Source organism: Centroberyx affinis, unplaced genomic scaffold (assembly GCF_046629955.1).
Source record: "Centroberyx affinis isolate AG114_WGS23_722 - 3 ecotype Tasmania unplaced genomic scaffold, CSIRO-AGI_Caff_v1 ptg003360l_1, whole genome shotgun sequence".
Taxonomy (NCBI): domain Eukaryota; kingdom Metazoa; phylum Chordata; class Actinopteri; order Beryciformes; family Berycidae; genus Centroberyx; species Centroberyx affinis.
In genome coordinates this window covers 23,512-47,764 of record NW_027281354.1, presented here as the reverse complement: position 1 = coordinate 47,764, position 24,253 = coordinate 23,512, and the positions used below count along the sequence as shown (strand labels likewise).

General features: G+C 39.6%; 1 protein-coding gene across 1 annotated transcript in view; it reads left to right on the top strand.

The window, feature by feature from the left end:
• Positions 1-24,253, top strand: part of LOC139660677 (serine/threonine-protein kinase NLK-like) — a 60,039-nt gene that overhangs the window by 28,484 nt on the left and 7,302 nt on the right. Inside the window, exons 6-9 of the mRNA XM_071538882.1 lie at positions 2,680-2,889; positions 4,431-4,532; positions 5,730-5,816; positions 21,546-21,744. Of these exons, the coding sequence (XP_071394983.1) occupies positions 2,680-2,889; positions 4,431-4,532; positions 5,730-5,816; positions 21,546-21,744 (598 nt within the window). The remainder of the gene's footprint in view (positions 1-2,679; positions 2,890-4,430; positions 4,533-5,729; positions 5,817-21,545; positions 21,745-24,253) is intronic.

Here is a 24,253-nt window from a genome sequence, read left to right as displayed (position 1 = left end):
CAGTGTTGCCCAACCCAGTCCTCAAGGACCCCTTTTCCTGCAAGTATTGGTTCCAGCTCTACTCTTGCGCACCTGATCCAGTTAAGGTCTTAATGCTGATTGGTAGAGACAGATCTACCTGAACAGAGCAGCATGAAAGTGTGTAGGCCCCATTGGGATCAGGTGTGCAAGAGTAAAGATGGAATAAAAACTTGAGGACTGGGTTGGGAACCACTGCTCTATGCCATAACTCCTCCTTTGAATACCATGCAATCATGGTTACCGCTCCTAACCTTTGTAGTTGAACTGGACATGCTACTCTCAGCCATTCCTGAAGATGGCACCCCACTGATTGTCACGGGGGACATGAATATCCATCTTGACAAACCCCAAGCGGCTGACTTCCTTTCACTTCTGTCCTCATTTGACCTCAAACAGGTCTCCACCACTCCCATACACACAAAACGGGCAATACACTCGATCCGATTGTGACTCGGAACTGCTCCACGGGCAAATCTGACTGCCAGACCACTTCTTTATTCAATTCACGGTTTCCTTACCGGAACATCCTCACGTTCCGCCGCAAATGGTCTCCTTAGAGATATAAGAATATCGCCCCATCCCTAATAAATAACTTCATTTATTCCTTCATTTCTCCTCAGGTTAATGTTAGCAAAACAAACTCCCCTTCAGAGCACGGCTTTGATGCCGACACAATTATATTAGCAATAGTGTAGCTACACTGCTTTTTCCTCAGCCTTGCCTACAGTTCATTTGTCTCCCCTGTTCACAGTTGTTCTTGTAAGTTGTTGTATATTTTGTGATGATGTGTCTGATAATGGTGTTAAACATTATGTTCCTTGGGTACCAATGTGGGCTATAAACACAATCTCTCTCTCTCTCTCTCTCTCTCGCTCTCTATCACTGATTAACACCCACACACAGATGTGTAGTAAACAGAAAAATGTGATGCAGACTTAACTTGTCATGCGTTCAGTTAAGTTAAATCAAACCAGCACCCCCTCTCATCAAACATGCTCAATCACACGATACTCTTATTCAGCACAATTTGAAAACAAAACTGCTTTTCAGCTATATGAGCCAACATTACTAGCTAGCTAGCATCCACCAGCATGCATTGACTTCTTTGAGGGAAACTTTGTTTGAAAAATGAATGTTCGTAAACTTTTTTTCACCCAGAAAAAGCCAGCAGACTGCATGTTAGATGGCTAAATAGTTAGCAGCCGGCACAGTTTGAGAATTTACGACAGCTACGTTTACTACATCTACATTTGTTCTGGAAAACTCAACAGGGCATGCTTTAATCGCTTTTTGGGTTTGACTGTTTGAGTTTCCCTTGGCCCCTGTGGACTATATTGGAGAGCAGCTCTCAGAGGTAGAGGTGAAGTAATTGATGAAATTTTGATAAGAATCATATGGGGTCACATGGTAGAAAAAAAAACTCGATGTGTAAATCTGTGCGAACGGATTTGTAAACCGTGAACGGATTTGTAAACCGTGTGAACGGATTTGTAAACTGTGCACACGGATTTCTAAACCGTGCCCTCAGATTCACAATCCGGTGTAAACCGGCTTTTAAGGCTTTCAGGAGGACACCTATGTGTTCTGTTCGTGTTTTCAACAGCTGCCGTCACTACACATGGCCCATACAAACACAAACAAGTTAAGGGAGAGTGATAAGACAGATAACTTATGAATGCCATTCAGGCTTACATAAAATCATATTGTGAACATTACTGTCCATTATTTGTCAACTTCTGGTGTAGAGCGGACATCCAGTCCGACGACACCTCTTATGTAAACTGTGTGAACGGATTGTGAAACGGTTTACAAATCCGTTCACACAGTTTACAAATCTGTTCGCTTGGATTTACACATCGAGTTTTTTTTTTCTACCATGTGACCCCAGATGGGCTCCGTAGAATCAAATGGCATGATGACAAAAACTATAGGAAAATAAGGCCCATTTAAAGGGCCATTCATTTAAATTTCCATTACATTGTAAAATGATCCTGCGGGTGGTATGTCTGACACCCTTGCTTTAGAGCATGTGGAATGGAAACAGTTGCAGTCCCAAACAAGTGCTGGTAGCTGAACCAGTCAACAACTCTGTGAGGCTGACATTGCTTCTCAACAGCAACCCATATTATCAGCATTTCCCAGCACTGTGCCCTATGACAAAAAAATGAGCCTGAAAGACATGACAGATGCTATAACATATTGCATGTAAAGACACACTGCCAATTAGTTGTTAATGAAGTGTGGTTTGGAATGAATACCTAGGTATATTATTTTTCATATGTGGCCCTAATCCTCTGATGAATCAGATGAATCCATACATAGTCCGGAAACATTTCTGGAGCTGACTGGGAGCGAGTGTAGTGAATTTAAAATTGATGTAATATGGTATTTTTTTTCTTTAGCTTGTGCTGCTGCAGTTTGAATAAGTTGCAGACAACCATTTTTTTCTGTTTTAGGAAGACCAGAGAGAGAGCATTACAGTAGTCTAATCAGGTAACAGCATAACAAGCGATGTTCACAGCAGTGCTTTGCATTTGAGCCGGAGGAAAAAGCGTCCTGCCTGATCACAGCCTTAGTTTCTCTGCATCAATCTGAGGAGATAAAACCGGAGATAAAGGTTACGACAATTGTAGTAACCTCTCAATTACTGTCCTCCAGATCTGTGATTTTGGCCTGGCGCGCGTGGAGGAGTCAGACGAGTCACGGCACATGACTCAGGAAGTGGTGACACAGTACTACCGTGCCCCAGAAATCCTCATGGGGAGCCGCCACTACTCCAACTCTATCGATATCTGGTCTGTGGGCTGCATCTTCGCCGAACTGCTGGGACGACGCATCCTCTTCCAAGCCCAAAGTCCAATTCAGCAGGTAAGTGATATCCTCTCCCCCTATCAAATGCTGCACATTCATTGATTCACTATTGATTGTGTTCAGAATTGTGTCACTTGCTTCGCTGTAGGGCTTTACATAGCTCCAGTTTGCAGGAAACACTGCTCTCCAATGCACACTCCAATACACATTGCAATCTCCAACAGTTGAATCCAAAATGCAACTAGGATGCTGTCAGGGGCTGACAGGAAGGGTATATCCATGAAGTTCCCCAATCCTCGAGGTCCCATTAAAGGATAAGGCTGGTGTTTTTTAATGCATTTCTTATAGTCAACAAATCCTATGAAAATAACAAAATCAACAATGCGTTTGCTCTACTCCCGTTACTTTCTGACTTCCCACGTACCGTTTTTAGCCGTCAACCCGGAAGTCATTGGCTCCAATTGTAAGCTAAAAACCTTGAAATCCAGCTCACAAAGACATAGTTTCTATTTTAAAAATCGCTAACTGTTCCCACGAAAAGTCAGGCTGTTGTAGTTATTACCAAATCAAATTCAAATGAAGTGAAGTAAGTGACAAAATTTTGAGCGCAATCAATCGTCATTACTGCAAAGTAGGAAAATTAGGACCAGGTTTAAAATACCCATAATTATCCTTTAATGCGAGGGGCTGACCGCCAACAAACACAACCCAAACCACACATGTGAACACACACATAGACCAAACATTTTTCTTTTGTAATATTGATTAGATGACATTCACAAAATTTAGGCTAGTGATTGCAAAATCCTTGCTCTAATAATGACTTTCCTTCCAATAGGGATGGATATTGCCCACCAAAAAAAAAATGCCATCAACATTGACCTTTATATACAGGCCTATATATTGAAGACAAATTCACCTTCTTGACTGCATAAGTGGACTATTTACTGAAGCTGCATTTTGTTATCAACTTTTACACATTACATCACATTACATAGGTGCAGAGATCCATTAGAATGCTGACAATTAGCTCAAGCAGTGGACTGTTTTTATCAAAGTTGACAATAATAATCTTATTTATATAGCACTTTTCGAAACATAGTTACAAAGCGCTTTACAGGGCAAAAGAAATTAAACTGAGGAAATAATATAGAAGTCATAGAAGCCATAGTCCAATAATAAGACAATCCAATAATGTAAACCAGTAAAAAATATATGCTTTACAAAGCATAGACAAGAGCAAATCAAATAGCAGCACAGACATAATCATTAAGAATAAGTAAAGTAGTTAAAATCAGTTCTAAACCTAACAGGGAGCCAGTGCAGAGAGGCTAAAATAGGGGTACTACTTCAAAAACCAACTAAGTGGTTTGTGTTTGTGTGTGAGAGACTGTTTCTTACCCCCATGTAACATTAAGAAGAGATACAAAATAATAAAATAAAAACAAGGTTCACATGCATTGACAGAATGTATATTGTCTTTCACTTTCAGAAACCCTTAAGACTTCTTCAAAGAGATGCCATGTTGAAATTGATGTATCTTGTTGTTCTTTGAGTGTGTGTGTGTACATATATGCTTTTGCCTCATTGGATTCTAGCTGGATTTGATCACTGACCTGTTGGGGACTCCTTCTCTGGAGGCGATGAGGACGGCATGTGAAGGCGCCCGTGCGCACATCCTCAGAGGACCTCACAAGCAGGTAAGCATGCCCAGCTGTCCAATGACCAAGGAGTACATTTAATATATATATATACAGCTCTGGAAAAAATTAAGAGACCACTGCAAAATTATCAGTTTTCTCGTTTTACTATTTAGAGGTATGTGTTTGAGTAAAATGAACATTTTTGTTTTATCCTATAAACTACTGACAACATTTCTCCCAAATTCCAAATAAAAATATTGTCATTGAGAGCATTTATTTGCAGAAAATGACAACTGGTCAAAATAACAAAAAAGATGCAGTGTTTTCAAACCTCGAATAATGCAAAGAAAACAAGTTCATATTCATTTTTAAACAACACAATACTAATGTTTTAACTTAGGAAGAGTTCAGAAATCAATATTTGGTGGAATAACCCTGATTTTCAATCGCAGCTTTCATGCGTCTTGGCATACTCTCCACCAGTATTTCACATTGCTGTTGGGTGACTTTATGTCACTCCTGGCGCAAAAATTCGAGCAGCTCGGCTTTGTTTGATGGCTTGTGACCATCCATCTTCCTCTTGATCACATTCCAGAGGTTTTCAGTGGGGTTCAGGTCTGGAGATTGGGCTGGCCATGACAGGGTCTTGATCTGGTGGTCCTCCATCCACACCTTGATTGACCTGGCTGTGTGGCATGGAGCATTGTCCTGCTGGAAAAACCGATCCTCAGAGTTGGGGAACATTGTCAGAGCAGAAGGAAGCGAGTTTTCTTCCAGGACAACCTTGTACGTGGCTTGAGTCATGCGTCCTTCACAAAGACAAATCTGCCCGATTCCAGCCTTGCTGAAGCTCCCCCAGATCATCACCGATCCTCCACCAAATTTCACAGTGGGTACGAGACACTGTGACTTGTAGGCCTCTCCAGGTCTCCGTCTAACCATTAGAAGACCAGGTGTTGGGCAAAGCTGAAAATTGAACTCATCAGTGAAGATAACCTTACTCCAGTCCTCTACGGTCCAATCCTTATGGTCTTTTGCAAACCTCAGCCCGGCTCTTCTTTGCTTCTGAACTCTTCCTAAGTTAAAGCATTGAGTGCAGTTTTTCTCTTGCTGCTTTGGGCCCTATTAAAAGAATCTCAGTTTTTTCCTCATTTAGCTTTAAAAAGTTTTTACCCATCCATACATTAATGTCCGTGATTAATAAAAGACAGAAGATAGTGATAGCCAATGGTCTATTGTTTCCTTTGCCTGCAGCCATCCCTTCCTGTTCTGTACACGCTGTCAAGCCAAGCCACCCATGAAGCTGTCCACCTCCTTTGCAGGATGCTGGTATTTGATCCGGTGAGTGGCGCTGTCATTCATTTACTTTTGCATTAACCTAAGCTAGTTAAACTTTTCTGAATGAGCGAAACACAGTTAGTGTCATTAATGTATAATACTGAGGATGTGTACATGGTATGGTCTCTGTCATGACTGGCCAGCTTCTACATGCATCATAGCATTTGAAGATCCATAACAAGCAAAAAGCCATATTGGGGTTGATTGGTTAGGCATAGTATATACACAACCAACAGAATTGGTTATATTTTGACTAGAATTTTGGACCAATTTATAGCAATTTTCCATCACTGAAAATACACAGTGGAGGCATCCAGGGGGCTCCGTTGGCTAAGGTGCATACCATGTACCCACAACATCCTGGGTTTGAATCCAGCCTGGGATCTTTGTTGCATGTCACCCCCCCCCCCCTCCCCTATCTTTCCCGTCTCTCTCTACTGTAAGCTGTCAAATAAAGCGAAAATGTCAAAAGAAAACATTTAAAATAGGTAAAATACACAACCAGACATAGAGATATTAGAGGACAAGTGCAACAACATTGTGGAGGCTTTGGTCCTGGTACAGCCAAACCTGTATGGAACAAAGCGGCACTCTTAGGCACCGTTCACATGAGCATTTGCGATACATCACAAAATGGACAGTATCCCATGTACTTAATTGAGACTTATGGATTGATGGATGACATGGATTGACGGAGCACAGTGTATGAAAATATCACAACCCAGTCCATCAAAACAGAAACTAGTTGAACTTTTACGGAGCACAGGTAAACATCCGCTAAACAACTTAATCAGCCAATAAAATTTGTGCAGACTGCTTCAAAAGGTTTAGAGAAATGCTCACAGCAACGCAACCCAGGTAGGTCCATGAGTGTGACGGACGCCAAATGTCCCATGTGAATGCCGCCTTAGAGGAAACAGATAGGGCAAATGCATCTCAAGCTAGGCCGGGACAATGGATGAACTGGGGAAACTGTAAAATGTAAGAAGCTTTGTTGGAAAGAACTGTGGAATATGGAGGTATGTTGGATAACTCATGACTGATGCAACCTATGATGTGCTGCCATCATCCTAAAAGTTCAACCGATGGCTAGGTGGTTAACCCCACATGTCCTCTGTGTTTAAACACAATAACACTTACTGTCAAAATGCAAGTTAATATTTCCCAAGTTCAATACACCTGGTGACATAACCAAGTGTTAAAATACCTTGCAGGAGCAAGGTTTTTTAGCCATTAGGAGAGAGCATTAAATTGGCATATGTCAACAGGAATGAGTCATGACCTTAACTGAATGGGTAGAAATCTGGGCTCCTGAGAGAGGCTAGAGTTAAGGAAATTTGAAGAGTTATACGTCCGTAATTTGCAGTCCCGTCAGAAGTGATCAGCACCACCTTATAATATTAATTCTAGTTATTTTAAAGCTGGGTCTTATTTTCGTAGTTTTTGCCATCATGGCGATTGATTGTGTTCCAGTTTTCACCACTTCACTTTAGAGCGTGACGTACTTGACGTACAGGGGAGCACTGCTGTCCAACAAACACCCACAGTGCAAACACAATCTCCAACAGTTGACCACAAAAAGCGAGTAAAACATGTCCTTTCAACACAGTAACAACCACACGGCAATGGGACCTGCCTGCAAGTTTCAGGCAATATATTGCAGTATTAGTTGTGTAATTTTGATGCTGTGTTCAGTGCATATCGGAAATAATCTGCTGACTGGGAAAAAACATCCACATCAACCTCCCAGTGGTAATTACAAGTAGCTCCGTTATCTCCCACCTGGTCACACGAATTTAGGAAGTGTGTTAACACATGCAGAAAACATAGCAGGGAATCCACCAAGTTGGCAGTCCAAGGTATTAAATTTCAAAATGATCTATTATATTTACACTAATGCAGTCCCTATGAAAAGCGTGAAATATCTGCTGAAGTGAAGAAAGTGATGAAATTCTGAACACAATCAATTGTCATGATGCCAAAAACAAGGGAAATAAGGCCCAGGTTGAAAATAACCAGAATTATCCTTTAACAGCTGACATAATATTATGACCCATCTGTTTACTTTGCACAGCTAATTATACCATAGGTAGCCATTGTAAGGAAAGGGTTTAGAGACACTGAGTCCATGACTAAGACAGGAGCCTCAATTTATCATTTGATAGCATAGCTGTGGGAGCAGAAGTAGGTCATCAAACACAGACTCAGGTGTCCTTTGAGAACATTCAAGCAAAGTTTCTTAAGCATATATACTTTAATCTGTGCCCTCATCTTTCTACAAAAAAAAAAAAAACATAATCCATGGATTACCTGTCCAAAATCAACACTACGTTATTAAAATATGGGAGCATGATAGAGTGTGCAACTTTTTTTTTTTAACATTTTTTCATCCAACGCCTTCTTCAGAAAGTCTGCACCTTGCCTAACGTTTTTGGGTGTGCGTCTCCAGCTCCTGCATTCCACAACAATATAAAAAACAAGGTAAAAGACAAATTGTCATGAAATACTGAGAGAACAGAAAGGTAATTGTTTATAAACAAACAAATCAAGTTATATATTTCATGGATAAATAAAGTTCAATTCACAGTTAAAAACATTGCAGGGATAGCAAGTGGCAACTGTGCAAAATAAAAAGAAACTTTTTACCTGTGTCTTAATAACACTGACAACATTAACATCGGCAAAAATATATAATGAAAATATAATTCATGTTAACATCAACTGTGCCAAAGCAAATCAGAGTAAATTAAGCAATTTCATAACTGCAATACAAAGTGCATAGGATACAGTCACAAATTTAGAAGTAGTAAATAATGTAGTATTTCTTTAACCTATAGATTATGGTCAAAATAACTGAAGCCATCCCTTGGCAATATATAACCTATTAATCACAGGGTTATATTGCAACCAATCAGAACTGTTGTCATAGTTAACATATATCAAGTATGGTAAATTGCATCATACCTAGATGCTTAACCCTCACTCACATGATACGAATGAAATACAACTCCAAAAAGAACCACTGTTAAACTACTGTTAAACTGTTAAACTGTATGCACCAAGGATGCTCTAGCCAATCGCGCAAAACTCTACATAGGACACTTGTTTCTTTTAAGTAACGTAAGCAACTTTGCTCTCTCTATTGTATAATTTTTTTCTAAATTTGATTTGGTGGCTCTACGGGTAATAAAAAGTATTTACAGTACATGGGGAACTTTGGCTGAAAGCGAGTAAAAACAAGATAAAACCACATCTGTCCTTTACTGACATCTTGGGGCAGCAATAGGCAATTGCAACAGGAATCTGACAACATGATCTCAGATACAGTGCAATGGGACTTATTTATATAAGACGATACATATTGTTCTACATGAATACAACCAGCGTTCATTGTGCTACAGCTGTGTGTGCTGTGTGCCTTCAAATTAAAATATGGCAAATTGCTCAAGCTTGCTGTGTCTTGATACAAGGGAAATATTACAAAATACATGTTTGTGTAAATAAAAACCCAGTTTGCCTCCTACTAAACTGATGTAGCTTGCCAATACCGAAGGAATTTGCAGGGTGCAGCTCAGTGGAAGACCACAGTGTTGGTGCCGAAGATGAAGTTAGGCTACACACTACACTCTTTTCATAGACTTATGCCATTTTTCCACCGCATGGTACCGGCTCAACCGGTATCTCCTCGACTCGACTCGACTCTACTCGCTTTTGGTAGTACCACTTGGTTTTCCACTGCAGATAGTACCCCCTCAATGTGCCCCCCCCCCCCAACTGGTCGCCATAGCGACGCCGCATGAAACTGCCGTGATGTCATCTTCAATGCGATATCGAAGGATTCTTGATTCTCGGCTTTCTCGGTTTTCTTCGACATTCTGGCTGTTAGTCACAGTAAGGAGACAGATTTTATTTCAGAAGAGGCTGCAAGGCAGCAAGACAAAAGACTGATCTCTGGTTGCTCAAAGGCGACGCAAGATGGTAAGCTAACCTGGTAGCTAACGTTAGCATATATGTCCCGTGTCGCGCAATGATGACGATTCTCTCTGACCAATCAGTAGTTTGCAGTGTTTTCACGTCACCTTTTGGTATCGCCTCAGCTTGCTTGGAACCTCGACCGAGGTGCTACCAAAAAAAGTAGCAGGTACCAGGTAATATGGTACCTGGTACCTGGTACTTGCCCAATGGAAAACCAAAAAAGTAGAGTAGAGTCGAGTCGAGTTGAGCCGGTACCATGCGGTGGAAAAGCGGCTTTATATTTCATAGACTTACATCTGTGATGTACAGGGGTTTGTCTTTTTCTGCGTGGGAATTCCAGCCAGGTCATGTAAGAGCAGTAGTATAAATATGAGCATTGACACTTCCTTTTGCATCTGTATCAGTTTAACATTTAAAATCTGAACCTAAGCGGTGCTATATTATTGGACCTCTGTGTTAGCCATGGATTGTCCTCAACAAACACTACGTTCGAACACATGGAGACTTAGTTGAAGGCCATAGTTTAAATGTTAACTAGAAGGGCACAAGGTTCGTGCTATTATTGCTTGTTCGTGAGTCGGATCCGGATCCACTCCAAAATTTAATGGGTTCTTCCTTGGCCCATGCTACACCCTTCCACGAAGTTTCATGAAAATTGGGCCAGTAGCAGACCTGCCAACCTGTACGCATTTTGCGTAGCAGGTACGCATTTTGACATCAAAGTACGCTGGTACGATTTGTCAATCTAAACTACGCAAGAAGCTGGTGACGCCTGTGAGTTCAATTGTGCACGTGCAGTACTCAAGTCTAACAGCAAGAGGCAGCAGCATCTAGCCTGCCGAAAAGCAAAAGATGAAGAAGAGTTTGACCAATCATAGCGCTGGATTCATTCCCCCTGCCTTCACCCAAATATCAAGCGGAGATGATTATGATTGACAAATGCGTAATGTCATTAATAAATCGACAGCAACACAACATCGATTTTATCCCTCTCGTTCCCCCTCCTCACCGCTGGCTGGTTCCTCAAGTGAGGACAGTTCTTTTAACTCCTTTGCAAAGGTAAACGGACTGGGGGGGATGTGGAAAGTTGAAATAGTGAATTGAGTTAACTTAAGTTAACGCAGACCTGCCAACCTCGGGAAAATATTTAACGTTAATAACGTTAGCCTAATGTTATGTAATTTGCAAGCTAGCTTGCTTGTTCACCAGGCATTTAAGTTGGCAAAGTAACGTTAAGTTATATTGTCCGTGTGTCGCAGATTGTTAAACGTGACTTTTCATAGTATTCATAATATTAATTATTATTGCAGCCAAACCCGTAACCGTAATGAGAGGAGCAGATCATGGCAGGATGAAAAAAAGCGAGTGCACGCGCCGCAGAAATAACGTTACCTAGTAAGTTACCGGGAGAGGTGTGTGTGTGTGTGTGTGTGTTGGTGGTACTTCTTCCAGTGGTGGAAGAAGTACTGAGATCTTTTACTTAAGTAAAAGTAGCAATACAACAATGTAAAGATACTCCATTACAAGTAAAAGTCCTGCATTCAAAATCTTACTTAAGTAAAAGTACATAAGTATTGGCAGCAAAATGTTCTTAGAGTATCAAAGTAAATGTACTCATTATGCAAACTGTCCCCATTTAGAGAGTTATATTTTTCATAAATTATTGGAATATTAATACTGATTTATTGACATACATGTGCATGTAAGCAGCATTTTAAAGTTGTCGAGGTGAAGCTAATCTTAACAATTTAGCTATACTTTTGGGTAGTCTAATCTATAACAATGCAATTTTATAGTTATTTTATAAAGATGATCAAATGTTTTAAATATAAAATATTGATCTGAAAAGTAATAGTAACTATAGCTGTGAAATAAATGTAATGGAGTAAAAAGTACAATATTTCCCTCTAAAATGTAGTGGAGTATAAAAAAAATGTTAATGTAATGTAAAAATGCTCCCTGCAAGTCATTCCAAAATGTAAATATCTGTCTTTTCATTAAAGGAATTCTTCTCAAGAATATATGATTGTAATGTTTTATTCATAGCCGATTTATATGTTGAATAACTTGATGATATGGTGGTGAGTGGGGAAATGACTGCGTGCAAAGCGAAGTGGTGCGAAAGCATGTGAACTAAGCGTTACACTATTGTGGTACTCAAAATATTGAATTAATAATTTGTGGCAGTCAGTGCTGATATTGTGGCGGGCCGCCACAAAGTTGTCTATGTATGGGAAACCCTGGTGGCAAACCAAGAACCCGCTGCTGAAGGCTCTGGATATCAATGCGGTGTTGTGATTGACACATCTTTTCAATATTGCATGGGTTTTGGGAGCAGTGCCTTTGGACTGGCAGCAAGGGGTGTGGTCCCTATATTTAAAAAAGGGACCATAGGGTATTCCAACTATGACACTGTGCAGCCTCCCAGGGAAAGCCTCCACCAAGGTATGGAAAGGAGCTTCAGATTCAGGAGGAATAATGCTGATTCCGTCTTGGTCGCAGAGCAGTAGACTAGCTTTTTACACTCTTACAGATAACTGAGGGGTGACAGGGATGCTAATCCTAATTGCTAGTCCTGTCTGCATGTGTTTTTTGGATGTGGAAAAGGCCTGTCTCTGTGTTCCCCAAGGTATCCTGTAGGAAGTAGGAACTAAGATGTTTAGTGGGAACAAAAACCTTTGCAATGTTCAAAGTCATCACTAAGACTTGTGATAGGTGCAAGACTTTGCTTGACCAATCAGGTGTTATGTCATCGGTTTTACACATGCTAAAGGGTTTTGCACCCATGAAAGGCTTTAGTCAATCACAGCCTCTGAGTGAGCATTGCGTTCACATTCTTAGCTTTAAGTCAAGCATGTTCAAGTTTAGCATTGGACCCTCTGCTCAAGAGTATCCAGTTGACTAGCATTAGGGTGCCATCTCTGCTGTTTGCAGATGATGTCATTCTTTGGGCCTCACTGGACTGTGATCTCCGACATGCATTAGAGCAGTTTGAGAGTGTGATGTAGACAGGGTGAGGATCACCACCTCCAAATCTGAGACCATCATTCTCTCTTGAAAAAAGGTGGCCTGTCCCATTCAGGTAGGGAGTGAGCAGCTGCCCAGAGTGCAGGTATCTTGGATACCTGCACTCTTGAAGATAGGAAAGGGACCTGGTCTTGGCTTTGTTAGCAAGAAACCATTTTTTTTTTTAAAGTTTGAAAGGAAAGCATTGTTCAGAACTACTCCATACAATCTAAATATGACAGAATAACAGATGATAAAAAATGTTCAGCAAACCTTTGCTAGTGTCGCAGCTTAGCCTAAACAAAGCAAAGTTGATTCATCTGTTACTTTAATTTTATACTTTCACACAAATTTCTTTGCAAACAGTCCTTTGCAAACTGAAAATCCTGAGTAAATGGACTTTGAAATAACTTACTAGCACAACAAATGTGCCAAAAGTCAAAGAGACTGAATGCTTGTGAAAGGCACTGTATATGCAGTTGAATGAGCTACATGTGTAATAACTCGACGGTGACTATGTTAGGGCTGGGCGATATGGACAAAATCAAATATCATGATATTTTTGACCAAATACCTCAATATCGATATTGTGACAATATTGTAGAGATGACTATTGGTGCTTTCACAAAATATTTACACAATGAGATTTTTGATAAATAATCATCAGTAATGTGGATATAATGACTAAGTGGGTAAAGGCAAATAATAGAGCAGCTACAACAGTCTGGTAAGTTCAGAAAATTACATCACTCTACTGTAATGCAGCCTTTAAAACCAGGAAAAGACACTTATGCCATATCACCATATTACGATATCCAAAATCTAAGACGATATCTAGTCTCATATCACGATATCGATATAATATCGATATATTGCCCAGCCCTAGGCTATGTTATACAAGAAAATGAAAGGCCTTTCCAGCCTTTTGCCCGCATTGACAAGAACTGTAGTTTAGATATGTGTGGCAAGTAGGGTCGGGGTTGAGCATTGATCAGGAGGGAGAGAGAATGTATCAAGTGCTCCACTCACAACTTAGAGCCACATCTGTGGGCATTACTCTCATCCCTTGTATTGTCTAGATAAATAAGATTGTGCTCATCCCAAATTAAAGGCAGTCAGCTAAATAGCAATAAGTCAGTTGCATAATACATTAGGGTGCTATACAAATGAACTGGAAAAAGATATCCAAATTAGCTTGAGATTTAAAAGCCAATGCCATAGCAAACAACAGGATTAAAAACTAATTTTGTTAGCAAATGTTTCTGCAGTCTATTAAACTATGAAGTGGGCCTCAAACAAAACACACCACTTGATTAACACTCTTTGGACCAACAATGGCCCATAGGTGTTGGCAGACCACCCACAGTAAATATTCTGCAAAGGGATCAACTAGATTTTTCAAATCTGCCCAAGTGATCATTAACTTCTCCATGTTTGGATGTGTTTCATTTGTCTACATTGACCAGCATTCATTTGTGCAGTGCTCCAAGCTGCCATGTGCGGATGCCCACTGGCCCAGAGATTATAGGCCTACAGACTGTGAGGCTTCTATCATTTTAGCAGTATAAACAAATTAATATCATTACCAGCAATAATCTAGATCCTGAGATGCTGCAGGATTTGCAGAGTGTTGACGTCAATCAGGTCCATGGCTGTTCCTCCAACAGATGAGTGGATCCTGGCCAGGGTTACTGGGGAGGCAGCCAATAGTGCAGAGCAGCTCTAATACGGAATGCAAAGTGGCTTCCAAGGCTTGGATGCTGGCAACCAAGATGATGAAGGAAGATTGTGTACTATCGAGCTGAGGTGGGACCAAGTCACCCTTGCTCGAGTCACAAGTAAGTCACAAGTCATAGGGTCCAAGTCTCAGTGAAGCAAGCCAAGTCACATAAAGCACATAATGTTATAGCAATGATCACAAACCTCCAGTCAAAATTTAAAGCAATATCTACCTCAGGTTAGTTTGATAATACATTTTGATCTTTGCATATTTTTAGATGGTTGTTTTTAAATGATTTTTAAATGAAAGGTGATTATATGCTGTAACATCAAGAGCTGTGTCGACTACATACTGTAAAACATGCATTCACTTGTCATATGACCTGCACTGACCATACTATTACTGACTGACTACTATTACTGACTAAACTATTACTAGATCAACTGGGACTAGACACAGAGACTACTTTTTGGGTTTGATTGACATCTGTTAGTTAAAAAAAAAGCATGCTGTTGTAATTGCAATCTGCTATTGGCTGATCTAAGCCGTTTTTACATGATTGCATACACTGACAACTGACAAGTACTTATTTCAATTATCCAGAAAGAATTGTTCAAATGTGATTTTCCCCCCTATACTCCTGATGATTTTCACTGTATAAACAAGTTAGTTAGAGCCAACCAGTTTGGCGGCACAAAAGCATAGATGCGTTCCTAACATCCGGTGCTGGTGGTGCAAGATTTAAACAAAGCACCCACATTGGCTGAGGCATGTGTAATTGCAAGCACTTGTAAAATGTGCATCGCATCCCTCAGATTGGCTGCATGTGGAACGCACATACCTGTCCTGCCATCTTCGGATAGATATAGGGATTTTATCAACCGAATATGTCCTAAAAGCAGTTGTAGATGACAGATATTGGTAATAAGCAGCTCTTAATCTAGCCCAGTAGATAGTTCCCTTCTACTGTACCTCCACATGATTTATACAACAATACCTGGAATTGAATGGGATCTCCTGTTCCTCGATTTTATGTCATCATCTAATATCAACTGAGCAGTAAGTTAGTCTCTGATCTCCTGATGTTAACTACAGTAAACATTAGTTGCTTGCAACTTTACTATAGCAACCTTAAAAATGTTTGATGCATTACAAAGCACTTATTCAAGCTGTTTGAATTGATGGAGCCGTATCTTAGACGTTAAGCCTGGTGCATCCATCCAATTTGGTGAATCGTTACACCTCTTACAATTTCCAAAATCATGCAGTAGGCGGAGAGAAACTGGGTGCAAAATTACTACAAAATAACTAGAGTCAGTTGCAACTTTATAATAGCAACCAAAAATGTTTAATGTTTTAAAAGTAATTTGTTTATCACTAACCAATACTTAAACCTGCAATAAGCAATTTCAGACCCTGTAACCAATCCTGAAACTAACGTGTGCTACGTGGAGATTTCCATTAGGGCTGAACAATTAATCAAAATTTTATCGAAATTGCAATATGGCCTACTGCAATTTTCAAATCACAAGAAGCGCAATATTTGTTAAAGGTGAAATGTGTCAAAATACCATTTTAAATGAAATATTGTGGTGCTGCAGAGATGTCCTGGCCTACACATCATATTCTACAGACTTAAGAAAACATCTTTGTTTGGTACAGATCCCCGCAAAAATCACACCATAATCATTTTAATACGTTTTTCAATGAAAATGAGTATAATGATGTAAAAATGATCATTCCCTCTAATATCGCAAATCATAACGCAATTGCAATATCAGTCAAAATACTCGCAATTAGATATTTTTTCAAAATCATTCAGCCCTAATTTCCATGAGACGTAATGATATAAACAAATAGCCACACACGCGGGCCAGCTGTGTTGTTGTTTTCACCTCTTCCCTAAAGCTTGGCTCGGCCTGAGTAATGGCGAATCGATGTATGTACGAATCGAGCGAGCGAGTAAACGTTTTCAACTAGTAAACTTTGTGCCTGCCTCTTCACTTGTCATTGTGGGACATGTAACGTGAGACTGGTAAACGGCGATATCTCTCCGTAGGTACGTTTATTTTAGCCATTAGCCTTCATGCACAGTTTGTCCTTAAGGGCTCCTGTAGCCCAGCTTTGCTGTGTGTGTTTACAAAATGTGTTGCGGTTGCTGTCACCCTCTAGTGGTCAGAAAAAATCACTTAGTGTAGCTTTAATGTAGTGTTTCATTTTTTTTACCAAGATAATTTCAAACTGTTAATGAATGGTTAACTAATGTAATCTCTTATCAGTTATGATACCATATAGAAATGATAAACTCATTATTTTATTACATTAATGAATCATCAAATACCATTATTTATATTTATGAATCCTGAGTAAACTGTGAAAAATAAAAATAGTTATTTATAGAAAAATCTAATTCACCATTTATTAAAGATTAGTGAGCAGCACCTGAGACATGGCAAAATGATCTGCATCCACCAAAAATAGTCTGAAGAAATTTTTTATGGCTCATGTCATTCAGGATTTGTGATTCAAGTCTGACACAAGTCCACACTCGGTCCACACTGTAGTAACGACAGCAGGATGGGAATGAGAGCAGGGATTGTTGGGAATAGCTTCCAACCAGGTAAGCTATAGCCCAAACAGCCTGTCAATGTCACGTCATTGTCATTCATTTGCATTTACTTGGCATCTCCGAACGTGACCCATTGGAAACCTTGGGGGAAATCTTGACCACGTATTGTGTGGCAAGAGGCAGCTGGTTGAAGATGGGTCCTGATGTGATACTGGAGGCTCTTCCAGTATGTACAAAACGGATATTGAAATATAGACACGTAAAGGCTCCGTTGTGTGTTTAAAATCCACTTTGAACATCTCAGAAACTGAAAAGTCCATATGCAATCGGGATGGGACAATATGCTTATCTCTAATCTCTAATAAGATCTCAAATTAAATGGATATGATTCAATACACGATAGGGGTTCATGATTCGATTCAACCACGATACGATGTAATAAATAAAAGTTCAACAACAACAAATTATGACTGTGCAAAATTACTGTATTTCCTCTAATAGTGGCCGGTAGTCAATTAAAAGCCGGGTCTCCGATAATGGCCGGGGCCGTGGTCAACATGAACAAATAAAGGCCGGCCCCAAATACAGGCCAGGGGTAAACTCCTGGTGCCTGTTATATAATGTAACTGTAGTTTTAATGTATATAATTTATACATTATTTAATAGTCATCTTTATAAACTATTAAATAATGTATAAATTAATACCTTAGTTAACATAAACACCATTAGTAAATTACACATTAGTTAACTGTTAATTAAGGGTTAGTTAATGCTTATTAAGCATTAACTAACCCTTATTAAGAATTAACTAACCCTTAACTTAGTGACCCTTATTGTAAAGTGTTACCGAATTTTGATATATTGTCCCATCCCAAGTCCACCATTTACCATACAGAACAAGCCCTGTTCTATGTGTCCATGTGGTGTGTGCCAACACTGCCTGTAGCACGCACTCAAATTTCAGTGAGTGATATGTAGACTAAACAAACCAAACAACCCCAGTAAATAGCCTTGAATGATACAGCATTAAGGCACTGTATATTAGCGTTTGCATATTTGATCCACGTATCACTGTCTTTGAAGTATCTCTCTAATGGTAGCCCAGTGAGAGCAGGGCCAGGAGTTATCTGCAGTCTTTTTAAGAGGTGCTACACCTACTGTGTGTCTCCTCTGGAGAGGCTGTAGTTGCAATCTGGTTAAGAGCGCACACAGTGAGGGTTAACCGTAAGTAATGGGATTAAATTATCACTTTTATATACAACAAACGCTGATTAATGCTGTATATAGTCTTTTTAGATGTAAAGAGTTTCAGAGTTTGCAGAAAATATCTCGGAAAAGCCTTTTCATTTCATGTCATAATACAGTTGTTTTTTTGTTTTTTTTTGCCGTGACACTTAGATGAGTTTCTATTAAAATACTGTGAATGCTGCATTTATGCTTAATCAGTATTCCCTAAGATGTTTTATTAGTCAGTTTGAGTCCAGATGTCACATCCAATGCTTGAATTGACCATGTGGATAAATACCATTAAAATGTGGTACATTACCATAGGACATGCAGTGTGTGGTAAATATATGTACATTACCATAAAGCGTGTGGTACATTACCACAGGACATAGTGTGTGGTAAATCTATGGTACTTTACCATTAAGCCTGTGGTACATTACCACAGGACATATAGCGTGTGGTAAATCTATGGTACTTTACCATAAAGCCTGTGGTAATGTACCACAGAATTTGCTCGTCCTGTGGTACCAAAATGAAGTACCACAGGAATACCACAGCAACATTTTCAGGTACCACAGGAAATTTTGTAAGGGAGCTGGTTCATTGTACCAACATTCTGTGTCTTAACGGAAGGAAGGACATGTGAGATGAGCTGCTGGTTCAGCCGGGGATTTATTTTTGCACAGATGCACAGTCGATATAATGTAATTACGCACCAGCAATGCCAGAAGCAATGATCTCCCTTTCAGGGATTAAGACCAACAGTCTGTTCAAATTACTTTTCAGCATTTACACCACTGTCCTGGCATTCCTTGCATACAGTTCATTCCCAGGCACATCTCCTCTCCCTACTTAAACACAAAGCTATAGCTATATTAGGTGCAGGTGCACTTCGTCGTCCCAATGGGCCACTCCTGGCTCTTTCTGCCTCTCGACGCTTGCCACACTCATCTTCTTATCCTTGTGAGGTTACACGTTGGTTAACACAAAAGCTATCAGGTTAGCACAAAAATACTTCTCACACATTGGATAATTAGAGACACACAACTGTCTTTGTGATAATGGCCCAATGATGGGCACCCACTTACAACTGTGAGACAGGATGCATGCAGGAAATAAAATAAAAAGATCCTATCAAGTATATGTGACATAAATAAGTTCCACAAGAGGGTGGGGGACCCCCAGTAATACAAACACTAATTGGACTTGCTGAGATTATATTGTCTTGACTGAAAGGGAACACTCTTTGTACAGAGTACAAGGAAAAAACTAGTTATGCATCTTTTTGGATCATTTTAGATATATAGATGATCCAAAAAGATGCATAACTAGTTTTTAGATATATAGATATATGACATCTATATATTTCATCCAAAACATAATGTGTGTATTCCAAAGATCACGTTTTTTGCCTTTGTTTTGATTATAGTGTATATAAACTGATGCAAGCTTTGTAGGCTATGAAATATTTTTCCCTTGGTGATATACAGGCAAATTACAGGCATTATTTTGTTGCCTTTAAAAAATTGTCGGGCAATTGTTGAAGTAAAACTTAAAGCTACTACCAGTAGAATTTGAAAGTCGATTACTTTGGCGACCCCTTGAGTTCTTTAGTGGTAGTACTTCACGTCAGCTGTCGCAAAGATGCGTCAGATAAGTCAGTCCTGCACCATTCACGGGGAATTGCACCACAGGGCACATACAGTAGAATAAACACATGGAAAGCAGCACATAGAATTAACCAATTTTCACAGCAAGTATAATATGTTATCAAAATTAATTTGAGAATTACTCTACATGTAAGTGTGTCGACAAAACCAGTGGAACAAAATATCTCCATTGAAACAAATTAAATGAAATATGGTTGAGAAATGTTGTGTGTTTACAGCACAGTGCCATGTGTTCACAAAATTGTGTTTGGATTGCTAATGCATTGCTAAGTGATATGGGCCCATTTGCTGCTAGGGGATTCTTTGTAACTTGTAACAGTTTATACTGAATTCATAACATCTGAGATCTGCAGAACAGTTACCTGGCCCATTCATTAGTATTGATTCAATTCTTCTGTCAGCTTTCATGGGTGTTCAAGTAATGCTTAAGTCACTTGCGACATAGCAGGGGAACAGTGTGTCCTCCTGGTAATTGCCTTGCTTTTTTTTTTTTTTTTTATTACTGAAAAACATACCTTGGGGTCAGCAATGAAACTGGTTGTTGTGAAGCTGTTATCCAGACATTGCTTGCTCTTTGTTTACGCTGCCCCCTTGGCGTTGCCCTACTTTTGATGTGCTTCTCAAGGTCTTTTTTTGGACTGGTGCTTACAGTCCAAATGAAATTAATTACTGGTTGTTAGCTGTTATTACTAGCTATTATTGCTTACTAGCTAGATGCATAGCTTGCTACAGTCACTGAAAAGACATTTGGTAGCATTAAACAAATGTCTTTTCCGTGACTGCTTTTTCATAAGCTTGCTAACTTATGAAAAAGCATTAAGCTTGGTTAATGTCAGTACTAAAGAAACATAACTCTAGTGCCAGCTGGTCAGTGATCAAGCTTGTTCAGCCGTTGTGACTCATTTGAATGGCTTGTGCATTGGCTATATAGCAATTAATTAAATGATACCTTTTGCATGTGCTAGCGGAATATCTTTTCTGTGAACACAGGCCAAACTGCCTCAAGATCTTGCTGTTATTCATTCTCTATTTACTTACTTCTGAACACAATGTAAAAAACCATGGAGGAAATCTTGACAGCATACTGCGCAGCAAAAATGGTTTCTAATATGATAAAGAATTTGTGTGGCAATCTGAGTTTTGGTGAGGGAAAGAAATCAAAATGTATTGTGCATATTGGAGACACATTTTAATGCCAGGTGTAAATGTAATCTACCTGAATCATATCTAGACACAAATTTGTATACATAGTGCTTGCACAGAAATGCAAATAGCAGTATCTTGAGGCCATTCAGGCTACTGTGACAATAGCTTCTAAGCAATGTAGCTATTAAGTGACCCAACAATGGCTACTACATTTAACATCTATCTAACCAGAAGCTAATGAGCTAGTAGTAGCTACAGAGAAGCATATGGAAATGCTTTTTAATGTCAGGGTTTATTAGTTAAACTTCTATTTTGTTTTCATTTTCACTTTTTTTTTTCCTCAGGCCCAGTTTTTAGTCTTACTTTTAGGTAATAACATTGTTTAATGCATGTGTATGACTTGTATCTCTGGTCTCCAGTCAAAGCGGATATCAGCAAAGGATGCCCTGGCTCACCCTTATCTGGACGAGGGTCGACTGCGCTACCATACATGCATGTGCAAATGCTGCTACACTACATCCTCTGGTCGCGTTTACACTAGCGACTTTGAGCCTGTCACCAATCCCAAGTTTGATGACGGCTTTGAGAAGAACCTGAGCTCTGTACGACAGGTCAAAGGTGAGTTAATCCTATTGAGGTGAGGTACTGTTGGCCAGCAGGGGGCAGAGTGGGTTTTTTCCTTTTTAATTAACAAGTCCTGTCCTCATCTAGATACTCTGAGTCAGTTTAGGCCCAATCTCGGAACCCATCGTCTATCGGTCTGACGACGATTAGACTCTTGGGCGACTCTGGGGCGACTCTGGGCGACGGCCAATATTTCGGGGTTTCCGGTGTAGCCAGCGGACATTTGGGCCAAGACTTCCTCTTCCGTGTGCCGCTCATTGTTTACAGTCTGATTAGCAACTTGAGACGCGAGAATGGAGTTGGAGTTGAGAGACGACGTCTCATATGTAGATATCTCTTTATAGAGATTAGCCGAAATGTCATCTGGACCTAAAACACCTACAAAAAGTATCAATGTTTGTGTATTGTGTGGAGAAACGTTCGACTCTCGCGTCTCAAGTTGCTAATCGGACTGTAAACAATGACCGGGGCACGGAAGAGGAAGTCTTGGCCCGGATGTCCGCTGGCTCCACCGGAAACCCCGAAATATTGGCCGTCGCCCCCAGAGTCTAATCGTCATCAGACCGATAGACGATGGGTTGGACACCATTTCGCATTTGAAACTGGCTCCGAATGCTCTGTGTTGGTGCTTCTTTACTTTAGTGCAGGTTTTGATACCGTAGACCATGGTATCCTCATTGATAGATTGAGGCATTGAATTGGTATTTCAGGGACCACCCTATGTCTCCTCATAGTCCTTGATCACATGTGGTGTGCCACAAGGCTCAATTCTTGGACCAGTATTATTCTCCCTGTATATGCTCCCTCTTGGTCACTTAATCAGGTGGCATAGCATCTCCTTCCATTGTTCCAGCACCTTTCAGTCAAGCTGCCTGAACTAAATGAGGTGGCCTATCCGTGTAGCTGTGTAACAGATGTCAAGGACTGGATGTGCCAAAAGGTTGTTACATTTAAATTCGGACAAAAGTGACGTCCTTGTGACAGGCCCTGAGCAAACATCTAGCCTAATTCAACCTGCCCTTGGTCCACTAAATCAGCATATTAAGCCTGCCTCCAAGAACTTAGGAGTCCTTTTTGACTCGAGCCTTAACTTTGAGACACATACTAAAAAGCTTGTTCAGTCATGCTTTTTTCTAATCAGGAACATCAAAAAAAGATTTGATCTGTCTTGAATTTCAGCGATACAGAGAGGATTATACACGATTCCAGTGTGTTCAAAATGCGGCAGCAGGGCTTTCAACCAAAACTAAGAAACGGGACTATATCTCCCCCATTTTAGTGTGTCTTCACTGGTTGCCTGTCTGTTTTAGAATTGATTTTAAGAGTTTACGGCTTTGCATGGCCTGGCCCCTAGCTCTCTTTTCAAGACCTTTGATTCCTTATGAGCCTAAGCGCAGCATTAGATACTCAGACAGGGCCATCCTGGCTCAAGTCATGACTTGCCTGAGGAACTCAGACAGCCAAAGTCAGTGTCATCTTTTAAATCACAATCTTAAATCTTACTTTACTTACTAAGGCCTTTCTGTGATCTTTGGCTTTTACTCGTTTTATCCTTGTTGCCTTGTCTGTTACTTATTTGTTCCTGTTTTACCCATAATCTGTAAGACTTTTTATTGTTTTATACCTCACTGTTATTTCAGTTTTATTGATACTTGTCATTGGTCACTTTTATTTTATTTTTTCGGTAACACTTTACAATAAGGGTACATTAATTAAGGGTTAGTTAATGCTTAATAATGCTTAAACAGTTAACTAATGTATCTGGTAATAATTTACTAATGGTGTTCATGTTAACTAAGGTATTAATTTATACATTATTTAATAGTTTATAAAGATGACTATTAAATAATGTATAAATTAATACCTTAGTTAACATGAACACCATTAGTAAATGATTACCTGACACATTAGTTAACTGTTAATTAAGGGTTAGTTAATGCTTATTAAGCATTAACTAACCCTTAATTAATGTACCCTTATTGTAAAGTGTTACTATTTTTTCTTGCTTGTGAGGCACTTTGTAACTTTGGAAAGTGCTATATAAATAGATTATTATCATTATCATTATGGTGTGGGATTGTAAGAAAGAGTTAGCCTAGGGGTCTCATGTATAAAAGTGCTTAGGGACCAAAAGGATGCATACACATCTTGCCATATGTATTCATACAATATTTGCAGAAATATTTTGAATGGTTTTTGAATGTGGGATATAGCGACGCTGAAAGGTAATGGTAGGCCCATGAAAAATGTAGGCTTGCACAATGAACCTGCCATTGGAGGCCTACTCTTTGATGTAATGAGAGAGGGTATTATAACACCTTCAAATAGACCTTTATGATGATATTTATGGTTGGAAATATTGCCTTAACACGCCATGGTTTGACCCAAAATGGTTGAGAACCTGTCTGTTTATGAATTCAAAATAGAAATCGACCAGAAAGGGATAAAATAGTATATATAGTATATAGTATACATAGATTTATGATTTATTATGTTCCTGGGC